The sequence below is a fragment of the Olea europaea genome, chromosome 11 (genome assembly GCF_002742605.1).
Source record: "Olea europaea var. sylvestris chromosome 11, O_europaea_v1, whole genome shotgun sequence".
NCBI lineage: Eukaryota > Viridiplantae > Streptophyta > Magnoliopsida > Lamiales > Oleaceae > Olea > Olea europaea.
The window spans coordinates 21,499,575-21,512,170 of record NC_036247.1 but is presented as its reverse complement, the minus strand read 5'-3'; the positions used below and the strand labels follow the sequence as shown (position 1 = coordinate 21,512,170).

The following is a 12,596-nucleotide window of genomic DNA, read 5'->3' as shown; positions in this document are numbered from 1 at the left end:
AATTCACATTTTTCACCCAATCATGACCCACAATCTAACTAGTTACTCGTGCATGAATCTAATTAAACCGAATAAACGTAAAAATAATGAATGAAAAACCTGAAACTTTTAATAAACTTTGAGCGCGACAAAACTAACCAGAATAGCGCCCGGTAGCGTGCAGGTCATCGATTGAACGTTGGTGGTTTCAACCGGTGGTTGATCGGTCGTTCTTCAGGCAACTGTGGCGTCGGTTTTTTCGAATGTCGATCGGTTAGATTTCACTTTCAAATAGTCCGTATAGGGAAGGGGTAAAATCGCCTTTTTAGTGTAAAGTTATATTTTAACTTTTTTTATTCATTTAATGGGTCAAAGACCAATGTCAAAATTTGCTACAGTCCAAAGGTCATTTCCATGTATTTCCTCGATTAAAGCAAAGCACAATTTTTTTAAAATTTTTTTTTTAAAGGTTAGCTTTTCTGTTTGGCAATTAAAATTACCAAATATGGTGTTGGTTCAAATAACCAAAGATTCACAAATGATTAAACCAAAGACTATAATTTTTAAAAGGGAAAATTCACATCTCATGTGTTATGTTTATCCTAATTAAAAATGAGGTAAATTGTTTGAAAATTCAAAACTCAGGTTTGTATTTAATTAATTAAAAATATTTATTAAATAAAGATAGTAAAATCACAGTTACACAATTAATTGTCATAAATTCATAATTATAGGTCACAGATTTATTTACTGGTCACATATCGTCAAATTAATTAGTCATAGATTATTTTATAGTCACAAATCAAATATTTTGAGGTCACGGATGATTCAAATTACAAATCACATTTTATCTATGGGTCGCATAAATCATAGTTTATTGGTCACAAATTATTTTTTAATCACATACACCTAATTTTTTTGTCACAAATCAATCAAATAGTTGATCACAAATGTCCAAATAATTGGTCACAGATGCCTAATTGTTGGTCACAAACACCCCTACTCGTCACCTCACAAACATGAGCATCATTACCTCCGGGCACTACCATCATGAGCACCACCGTGCTGATAACACCACCACAATATCATGCCCACAACACAACAAAAACGTGCCGAAAAATCAAACCGCCACCACCAACAGCGCACCAAAAACACCACCACACATAATTACACTCGCGCAACAACACAACAAGATGATCGCCACCAACCGTATCTGACCCCACCACGCCGCCAACACACTATCGTACCCACACCCATCACCACCACATCCAACCACACCACCCATCTCACAGCATCTATATCCACACCACTACACCAATCACATAAATCAGCACACATACCACAAATCGACGCTCGGACCGACATCTTGACGACTTCGTAGTCGCGACTCTTAGATTTCGACCGGTGAATCGTTTTCATTAACACCACCACCACACCACCAAGACCACTGCCGCCACCACCATCAACACCTCAGATCAACTTACCGAAGCTCGTCGCGACGTTCAGATTTTACAACAGCCGCGACACCAAAGCCCGTCGCAGCACCTATGCTCATCGCAGCGAGGTGGTGCAAGCAGCGCTCAGTTTCCTGATGCCAGCAGAGAGAAGGCCTACGGTGGTCTCCGATGATGGAGACGTGAGATGGTGAGAGAGCACAGTTATGAGAGACGTGAGAGACAAAATGAGATGGAGAATGAGGGGATGGAAAGGGGGATTTTAATTTTTGATACAAACCTGATTTATGCATTATTAAACTTTATACTTGGTTTTAGAATTGTGGTCTTTAAACACCTGATTTTTTGTAATTTCCTCATTTTTAAACAATAATAGATTCAATATTAACATAGCTGGAAAAATAGGTCTATTTCTTATAGGGCTGGACTTGAGGAGGGGCCCAAGAGGCCTACGACTCAATCCCAGATTTTTAAGGGGCCCCAAACATATTTTATTTCCTGTTTTTGTTGGGAAAATTAGGCTAGATACCCTAAAATGATAATTAGTTTGATTAATACCCTATTTATTAATTAAATCACTGAACAACATAATTAATACGTTAAAACATGCCCTAAATCTCCCAACCTCCAAACCCTTGACGCCTTCGTGGATGAGGAGAGTAGCATCGCCAGCATCATTCACATTTGTAATACAAGAATCGTTCCTCAAAGATTAAATGAATTGATAGCAGCAATTGAAGACGAAGAAAATGGTTTTGGAAATTGTAGAACTGAACACCTGCATTCGAGGATGTTGCCACAGTGTATCAATCCCTCTTCGCCTTTCATCTTCCTCTTATACTCTTTTTTCTTCCATCGCCAAAGGTATAATTTAATTTTCTGCAAATAAAAATGCCTTCTTTACTTTTTTAATTTATATAAAATGGGTTCTGTTTTTCTTTCTTTTTTCATGTTTTTTTTTCTAGTTTGTTTTCATTAAAAAATAAAAATTAAAAAAAATTGATTATAGGTGCAGTGTGGTTTGGGAAGCCATGCTTGATGGTAGAAAAAGTGGCAGTAAAAAAACCAATTTTAGCACCCCAGATGATCTCGATAAATTCCACAAAGAATTGAAATTGCTATGGTTAACTCTGTTTCCCTCAATAATACATGGAAGAGAATCACCGTTGCGTGATTGAGGATCAGTAGATACTAATAATTTAGGAGTTAATTGTTTGATTACTCACTGAACTTTAAAGGGCGTCACGTTTCACTCACTGAACTTTACTTTGCACCCAATTACTCACTGAACTTTGAAGTTAATTGTTTGAATACTCACTGAACTTTAAAGGGCATCACGTTTCACTCACTGAACTTTACTTTGCACCCAATTACTCACTGAACTTTGTAAACTTGCACTCCATCGCTCATCGGGTTAAAGAGTTAATTGTTTGAACACTTACCGAACTTTACAAGACGTCACATTTCACCCACTCAACTTTACTTTGCACCCAATTACTCACTGAACTTTGTAAATTTGCACTTCATCACTCACCAGGAACCGTTTGTTCTATTTGCCTATATAGATGACGGCTTTAACACGTGGCAGTTAAATTAGACAAACATAACAATGAATTACCAAATCATATATCCAAAAGGACCCAAACATACCTCACCGTTTTCACTCAAAAATGCCATGCACGGTAAAGGCGAAAAAGAAGAAACAACAATCGCGATATACTAAAATTCACCTTCGAAGCGGCCTATTTTAAGAGATTAGGGTTCCAATCGCGATTTATGTGTTGAAAACGGTGAGGCATGTTTGGGTCCTTTTGGATATATGATTTGGCAATTCATTGTTATGTTTGTCTAATTTAACTGCCACGTGTTAAAACCGTCATCCACATAGGCAAACAGAACAAACAGTTCCTGGTGAGTGATGAAGTGCAAATTTACAAAGTTCAGTGAGTAATTGGATGCAAAGTAAAGTTGAGTGGGTGAAATGTGACGTCTTGTAAAGTTCGGTAAGTATTCAAACAATTAACTCTTTAACCCGATGAGTGATGGAGTGCAAGTTTACAAAGTTCAGTGAGTAATTGGGTGTAAAATAAAGTTCAGTGAGTGAAACGTGACGCCCTTTAAAGTTCAGTGAGTATTCAAATAATTAACTCCAAAGTTCAGTAAGTAATTGGGTGCAAAGTAAAGTTCTGTGAGTGAAACGTGACACCCTTTAAAGTTCAGTGAGTAATTGGGTGCAAAATAAAGTTCAGTGAGTGAAACGTGACGCCCTTTAAAGTTCAGTGAGTATTCGAACAATTAACTCAATAATTTAGTGTCATTAATGGATAGGTGAAACATAATTGTACCATTTAAGGAATAAGTTGAAATTGGCTATCACCTCATTTTGATTATTTGAATTATTTTGTGGTAAAATGATGAATGAACGTGAGAAATATGCACATTATTGATAATTATATATATTGGCTCCTATTTGCACCAAAATTTCTTTTTAACACCCACTCCAACATGACAAAATGCTGAAAACTAACCTTTTTTATGGGTTCCAATTCATTATATTACAATATAATTTGTGTAACTTTTTTTAGTATTTGTCATTTTTTTTTTTAAATTTGATTTCTATCACTTTTTTTTGTGACAAACATCACTATTATTTCTACTAAAAGTCTTAACAGAGTAAAATAGATACTAATTATTCAGTGTTTGTCACTTCTTTTGAATTTCGTCACTTTTTAAGTGTGTCACATTTTTTGAGTTTCTATCACTTTTTTTTTTTTTTATATTTTTCACTCTTTGAGTATTTGTCACTTTTTTTGAATCTGTGTAACCTCTTTTTTTAATTTGTGTCACTTTTTTGAATTTGTCACCTTGTTTAGTAATTTTAACTTTTTTAAAAAAATTTTGTCACTTTTTATTTAGTGTATGTCACTTTTTTCCAATCGTCTTCTTAAAATTTCTATCACTTTTTTTTTAGGGATAAATATCACCTTTCAATAAAAGTGATATTGTATGTAATTTTTTAATAAAAAAGTGATACTAAGCTTTTAAAAGTGACCTCGTGCCACTTTTTTTTAAAAAATTGTTAAAAAAGGTGACACACTTTTTATAAAAAAGTCACTTTTTAATTTTACACAATATTTTTAATTTTCAAAAAATTTTCATATAATTTTTCAAAACATCCCTAATTTTTTGAGGTATTTTTGTAAGTAGCGCTTTTTTGTTTCCCCCAACCACAGAAATCAAAACCTTTAACCCAGTCCCAGAAAGAGTATGAAACCAAAGCAAGAAATCTGTCGACTCTCATTGTCAATCTCTCTTCAATGCAAAAGCCAAGAAATTTTAACTCATTTTTGCAGCTTCTTCTCTGTTGCACTCGGCAGTCGGAATCAGATACAGACACCTAAGGTCACTATTGCTTTATTTTAGGATTTGTTTTCTCTCATTTTTGTTCCTTAAGGTCAATATTGCTTTATTATATCTAGTATTCAAGAATCAAGATTTAAGATTTCTCGTCATATTTGATCTTGTCAGTAGAGTTCTACGATTTATGGCTGATATTAGGCTTTTTCATAGCTATTAACGGATTTAAAAAAAAAAATTATCCTACTGGTTATGCCTGTAAGCAATAGGCTGATAGAGGGAAGGAGGATTTTGTTGAGGCTTTTACAGATAGCCTTAAGGTCAATATTGCTTTATTATATCTAGTATTCAAGAATCAAGATTTAAGATTTCTCGTCATATTTGATCTTGTCAGTAGAGTTCTACGATTCATGGCTGATATTAGGCTTTTTCATAGCTATTAACGGATTTAAAAAAAAATTATCCTACTGGTTATGCCTGTAAGCAATAGGCTGATAGAGGGAAGGAGGATTTTGTTGAGGCTTTTACAGATAGATATTCAAGGTTTGATAATTGATTGATGAAAATCAGGTTACCGTATTTAAAAATTCATAGAAAATCTCACAAAGGGAAATTAATGTGGACTAAACTGCTGATGTCAAATTTTCTTACAAGTTCATGGGTTTTGGTGTCGTAAGAGGTATGAAAAAATACTAATAGTTCATATTTGTATTAATGAAAAAAGTCACATTTGTACGTTGTGCCCTCAGGCTAAATTCCCACCTACTTCCTACAATACATCTAAAGCTTTTGTGGCTCTAAATTATAATTAATTGAGGTAATGTTGTTGGAGGATTGATTCTAATAGTTGCAAGAAACTGCACTGCAATTCGATTTACTTAAATTTTAACGAAAATCTTATTTTATGGTCTCCTTAAAAAAGAAAAGAAAAAGAAGAATCTTTGGATTTCTATTTCGATTCGTTTCATGAGGACCTTGTGTGTCATCAATATGAAGTTTTCAATTTTTAGTATTCTTGTCAACATGTAGAATGGATTTTTGCCCAGCTTTTTTCTGGTTAAATTTGCCTCTCTTTTAGATTAATTTGCTCGTAATTTGGTTTCTTTTGTTGTCAACGTTGATAGCTTTTCCACCCTTTTTCCCATTACTTGATCATTTAACGGATTTTTGACTGATTCGATATTTGAAGCTTGTCAAACTGCTCAATTTGGAAATGAATTAATCAATATCCCCTTTCAATCGAGTTACTCGAATTTAAAAAAAAAAAGAAAAAAAGTTGTTGGATGAAATAAAAATAATTTTATTTCTAATGGTTAAAATAAAAGATTACTCGAATTTTACAAAAAAAAAAAAATAGAAAAGAAAGAAATAAAATTCGTTAGAGAGAGGAAGAAAAGCAGAGGGGTTGGGTTCACATTTCACAGTACATTCCTAATGGTTGCCCAGTGCCCAACATCAACAAAAAGCACTTCTTAACAATCAATGCATAATTTTTAAGAGATGCACCCTGTCTCAATAAAGTATGGATTCTGTCTAAAACAAATTAAGTGTGGCTTCGGGCAGGTGTGAGATTGCAATAATAAATGTTCATTTGGGCACACGATCAAGCTAAAGTGCCAATGGTAGTAGAATTATTTTACTTGTTAACAGAGTAGATAGAGGTTAAAAAATGTGTTGGGTTTTTGATACTCAATAATCTCAGGCGATGATGTTAAACAGTGTCGGATAGTCGGATTAGATTTCATAGGTTTCGGCCGATAATTGAAATATTTATTAATATACTTGATTAATTGGTTCAACCCGAAAAACAACTTGATGGTTGTTTGAAGCAACTTAATATAGTTAATGTTGCTCACGACCCATTTACGTCTTGGATGGCTCAATTTGTGCTCCGCCCCCTTTAACCATTAGTTGGTCCATAAGCCCACTATATTCTTACACCCTAAAACTATATATTGCCCTCATTTGTTGAATGAGCCGTGTGTGTGCAAGTGAAAAGAGGCAGTCGACATTTACTCTTGTTTTCTCTCTTGAGCCTTAAAATTGAATCTGTCTTTCTCTATTCTTGGTGATTCATTGCAGTCACCATATTGTGTTCTTTGTGAACACATTGAGTTGAGCAACCGAAGTAAGAATCGTTTTTTGGGTTGGAGCCATTGTTGGGTGTGTTTAATAAGGTTGAGATTGGTTCAACTGAGCCCGAAAAATCCACCATCGGAGGTCGATTATTCAACAAAATGTTTAATATTGATGTCAAATTTTCTTACAAGTTCATGTGTTCTGGTGTCGTAAGAGGTATGAAAAAATACTAATAGTTCATATTTGTATTAATGAAAAAATCACATTGGTATGTTGTGCCCTCAGGCTAAATTCCCACCTACTTCCTACAATACATCTAAAGCTTTTGTGGCTCTAAATTATAATTAATTGAGATAATGTTGTTGGAGGATTGATTCTAATAGTTGCAAGAAACTGCACTGCAATTCGATTTACTTATTTTATTTCTAATGGTTAAAATAAAAGATTACTCGAATTTGACAAAAAAAATAGAAAAGAAAGAAATAAAATTCATTAGAGAGAGGAAGAAAAGCAGAGGGTTGGGTTCACACTTCACAGTACATTCCCAATGGTAGCCCAGTGCCCAACATCAACAAAAAGCACTTGTTAACAATCAATGCATACCTTTTAAGAGATGCACCCTATCTCAATAAAGTATGGATTCTGTCTAAAACAAAGTGTGGCTTCGGGCAGGTGTGAAATTGCAGTAATAAATATTCATTTGGGCACACGATTAAGCTAAAGTGCCAATGGTAGTAGAATTATTTTACTTGTTAACAGAGTAGAGAGAGGTTAAAAAATGTGTTGGGTTTTTGATACCCAATAATTTCGGGTGATGATGTTAAACAGTGTCGGATAGTCGGATTAGATTTCATAGGCTTCGAGTGATAATTGAAATATTTATTAATATACTCGATTAATTGGTTCAACCCGAAAAACAACTTGATGGTCGTTTGAAGCAACTTAATATAGTTAATGTTGCTCACGACCCATTTACGTCTTGGATGACTCAATTTGTGCTCCGCCCCCTTTAACCATTAGTTGGTCCATAAGCCCACTATATTATTACACCCTAAAACTATATATTGCCCTCATTTGTTGAATAAGCCGTGTGTGTGTGCAAGTGAAAAGAGGCAGTCGACATTTACTCTTGTTTTCTCTCTTGAGCCTTAAAATTGAATCTGTCTTCCTCTATTCTTGGTGATTCATTGCAGTCATCATATTGTGTTCTTTGTGAACACATTGAGTTGAGCAACCGAAGCAAGAATCGTTGTTTGGGTTGGAGCCATTGTTGAGTGTGTTTAATAAGGTTGAGATTGGTTCAACTGAGCCCGAAAAATCCACCATCGGAGGTCGATTATTCAACAAAATGTTTAACATCAGATATCAAAATTAAATCGATAACAATATGGAAATATAGATTTTTTGGGGCGTAGCTTTGCAAACTTAAATTATGGATTTGAGTGGTCAAATACGATCACGATCAACCAAATCAGGGGCTGGCACTCCTCAGTCTACCAATGGCCATTGATATTGAGTCAAAACGTACAATGCACATCGTACATGTTTAAATATAAAAGATAAATTATGCAAGTGCTGTCTCCCTTTGATTATATAAGATAGTAATGGCAACGGGACGGGTTCGGGGCGCTCACGCCCCGCCTTAGACGGGGCGGGTTGGGTGAGGCGGGGACGGGGCAACTTTTTGCCCCGTTTATTTATTTATTATATATATATATTTTTTTTTTTATTTTTTTTTATTATTATTATTTTTTTTACATTTCAAATTCTCAAGTTATGTTATTATTAGAGAATAAAATTCAAATTTAAAATGAATTTTTAACGGTTGAATTGTCTATAAATAAAATTATTTTTAATTTTTTTCCTTCACGAGGTGGGACATCCTCACCCCTCCCCGCCCCGCCCCGCCCGTTCGGGGCGGGGCAGGTTTTATTGCCATCTCTCATATAAGAACATGTAACTCGGGTAGCGATACGTATTTAAGTATCAGATCTTTTATTTTCTGAAATGTGAGGTACCAGGACATGGTTAAAAAGAGTTCAAATTTCGGACAAGGATATGTGGGTACGTCTTTCAAACTTTAATTTTATTTTTTAAATTTTATGTTTTACTTTGATGTTGTCGTATTTTTTGAATCAAAAATGATGAATTGAAAAATAAAAATAAAAAAATGATTTAATTGTATAGTTTGAATATTTTATTAAATTAAAATATTCATATTAAAAATGGTCCAAACTCCAATTAAATCCATTCATATTCGTATTATTAAGTACATCCACATCCATATTTTAGCCCAATAAAAATTGTCCAAATTTCAATTAAATCCATCCATATTCATATTATTAAACCAATTCATATCCATATTATTAGCCCAATAAAAAAATGGCCCAAACTCCGGTTAAACCCAAATCTCCTTTCTTTCCTATTGTCGTCGTCTTCCTTCTTCACGACCTTAGGGTTCCGAGTAAAGACAGATAGCAGATTTCTTTTGGTCCAAGGATCGTCGGCACCAACTTGCTATTTCTTTATACACATCTTCCATCTCCAGCCAAACTGTTGCTAAGGTAAATCTTCAATTTTTCTAAGGATTTCTTGTCGGGTTTGATTGAAACTTCAAGAATCCGACCCGTATTTAGTACCGACACCCGTATCATGTCGACACGGGTACTTCGGTTGGAATGGAAAGTCCGAGCATCATATTCAGTAATTCTTCAATTCTTCTTTGTTAATGTTGTATCTCTCACATTTCACGTTTCTGTTCCTGTAGTGTTATTAATTGGGACAAACCTATAATACTTCCTTGATTTTTCTCCACGTTATGTGTTTCTGTTCTGCTAATTATTATCCTTATTGTAGCTGATTATTTCTTTTATTATTGATGGTGATTATTGAATGTGCATTTGCTATACTTTTGCTGCCTATACCTGCAAGACTTGTCTTGCTTATATTAATTGACTAAACATGGTATTCATGCTCTTCCATTGTTCACTTCTCAAATTGTTTTGAAAACAATATGTGTTTTCGAGCTGCAGAGTGTGAATCTTGTAGAAGGTGGGCGATCTTAACTGCCAAGGGTTGATTTAGATGGATGTGGGCACTACATTTTGAACAAGGTTTTGTTTGAATGCAAAATATAATAGGTTTCTCTCAACATAGGTGAATATAATTTTCCTACCATGATGAATGTCTGCACTATGTTTCAAGTCGAGATAATTTTTGCATATTATTTCTTTCGATCTTAACTGCCAAGGGTTGATTTAGATGGATGTGGGCCTACATTTTGAACCATGTTTTGTTTGAATGCAAAATATAATAGGTTTCTCTCAACATAGGTGAATATAATTTTCCTACCATGATGAATGTCTGCACTATGTTTCAAGTCGAGATAATTTTTGCATATTATTTCTTTTTTATACAATTAGAATGTCAAATAAGTTCAGGGATGAAAATTATTAATGCAGTCTATTATTACTAATTAACAGGGAACTGATCAGTAGCTATATGTGTTTGGGCTCCTGCAAGGTTCCAATGTACTAGTTTAAGTAGTGGAAAAAAATCAGGCTCCCGTGCAATATTCTAACTCGAAGGAAATTTTATTTGATCCAAATGCCTTTGCGTGGACCCCCACTTCCTAGGCTTCTTCTTAACAATGTTTCGTGCATGAGAAATGCCCAACAAATTCTTCGCCATGTTAATGTCTCCATACATGATGGGGGAGCACTTATTCTAACAGGTGCCAATGGCTCTGGCAAAACAACTTTATTGCGCATGTTGGCCGGCTTTTCCAAACCATCTGCTGGTGAGGTACTCTGGAACGGCCACGATATTACTGAATCAGGTGTTTTCCATCAGTATAAACTTCAGCTTAACTGGCTTTCCCTCAAAGATGCAGTCAAAACAGGGCACACAGTTCTTGACAATGTTCAGTGGTTTGAAGTTCTCGAAGGCAAGCAAGGAAGATCTCTGCCTGCCCTGGAGTTTATGGGCCTCGGGAGATTAGCAAAAGAGAAAGCAAGAATGCTCTCCATGGGCCAACGGAAAAGGTTACAACTTGCAAGACTATTAGCTATTGATAGGCCAATTTGGTTGCTTGATGAACCTTCTGTGGCATTGGATGATGAAGGGGTCAAGTTGCTTGAACACATCATTGCTGATCACAGGAAGAATGGTGGGATTGTCATTGTAGCCACACATTTGCCAATTAAGATTGAAGATGCTATGTTTTTAAGATTGCCACCAAGATTCCCAAGAAGGATGACTTTGGTAGACATGCTCGATCGAGGATGATTGGATTAATTTGAAATAAGCCAATGGAGGTCCCTGATTTTTATCTTTGTTCATCCAAAAGAAAAATATGTCCTATAAGTTTTCTAGTTTCACTGGTGAGGTTTAGGTTAGGCCCTGCTTTTTTTGGCGGGAATTGAAGCTCGAATTCGATAGCTCTGAGCTATTGTAAAATTTGTATTCTTTGCTGGATTTGCAATAAATTACGAATGGTGGGATTGTCATTGTAGCCACACATTTGCCAATTAAGATTGAAGATGCTATGTTTCTAAGATTGCCACCAAGGTTCCCAAGAAGGATGACTTTGGTAGACATGCTCGATCGAGGATGACTGGATTAATTTGAAATAAGCCAATGGGGGTCCCTGATTTTTATCTTTGTTCATCCAAGAGAAAAATATGTCCTATAAATGTTTTCTAGTTTCACTGGTGAGGTTTAGGTTAGGCCCTGCTTTTTTGGCGGGAATTGAAGCTCGAATTCGATAGCTCTGAGCTATTGTAAAATTTGTATTCTTTGCTGGATTTGCAATAAATTATAGCTTGCTGAAGTTCTTTTAATCCTGGAAAATTGAGCATTTTGGCGAATAAATTCATTACTTATTTGACATTTGATTTATATTTTCTTAGAGAATCTACTGTCTATCTTCAGTATAAAAGGCCCTGCTTTTTTGGCGGGAATTGAAGCTCGAATTCGATAGCTCTGAGCTATTGTAAAATTTGTATTCTTTGCTGGATTTGCAATAAATTATAGCTTGCTGAAGTTCTTTTAATCCTGGAAAATTGAGCATTTTGGCGAATAAATTCATTACTTATTTGACATTTGATTTATATTTTCTTAGAGAATCTACTGTCTATCTTCAGTATAACTATTCTACTAGCCTTCTTTGAGTTGCAGCCACACCATGCCCACCCCTCAATATCAACCCACGCAGGTAAATACTATGAAAGTAAAACCTCGATAATTGAATGTTCGATAAATTAATAATCTCGCTTAAATAATAAAATTATTCGATTCTCTAAAATAATAGTTTTTTCCAATCTCAACATTATTATTTTATAGATGTTTTACTATATACAGAACAACTCTTCTCTCGACCAGCCCATAGTTATCATAAATAAAATAATGAAATTGATATAATCATTGATATGTGTACAGTAGTTTAGTAGACACAAATAAACTATAATTTTATTCGGGGAAGGTATTAACTGGAAATGAATTTTTTTTGTTTAATTCAAATCAATAATTGATGATGCCCATTGACTGAATTATACATATTTCTTTCACTGATGTGACCTTTCTGCCTATTAAGTTTCTTTGAGTACAAGGTTGATTGTTAATTTAAGAAGAATATGTTACTTGTCGAATTATTATAGATGGATGGTTAGATGCTCAAATCGACATGTTTGGTAGACTTGATTTCGATGAATTGAACGATACAATCAA

At 34.7% G+C, this 12,596-nt stretch overlaps 1 protein-coding gene across 6 annotated transcripts; it reads left to right on the top strand.

Annotated features, from left to right (window-relative positions):
* Positions 1-4,708: 4,708 nt before the first annotated feature.
* LOC111403756 (ABC transporter I family member 1) lies at positions 4,709-11,710 on the top strand. Of its 6 annotated transcripts, none has more exons than XM_023032374.1 (3): positions 9,243-10,025; positions 10,352-11,037; positions 11,366-11,710. In XM_023032374.1, exons 2-3 carry the CDS (start codon positions 10,476-10,478, stop codon positions 11,482-11,484), a joined length of 681 nt encoding a protein of 226 aa, XP_022888142.1. In that variant the 5' UTR covers positions 9,243-10,025; positions 10,352-10,475; the 3' UTR covers positions 11,485-11,710. The 6 variants fall into 6 exon arrangements, with proteins under 6 accessions (XP_022888147.1, XP_022888142.1, XP_022888146.1 ...); XM_023032378.1 differs by lacking the exon at positions 11,366-11,710 and having other exon boundaries at positions 9,245-9,433; positions 9,902-10,025; positions 10,352-11,346; XM_023032377.1 differs by lacking the exon at positions 11,366-11,710 and having other exon boundaries at positions 9,245-9,572; positions 9,902-10,025; positions 10,352-11,346.
* The last annotated feature ends 886 nt before the right edge of the window (positions 11,711-12,596 follow it).

What these genes read in the sequence shown, in the direction of transcription:
- LOC111403756 (XM_023032374.1), top strand. Translation starts at nt 10,476, where the DNA reads ATGCCTTTGCGTGGACCCCCACTTCCTAGGCTTCTTCTTAACAATGTT. An exon ending in TGCTGATCACAGGAAGAATG is followed by an intron (nt 11,038 to 11,365) that starts GTGGGATTGTCA and finishes AAATTACGAATG; the next exon opens with GTGGGATTGTCATTGTAGCC.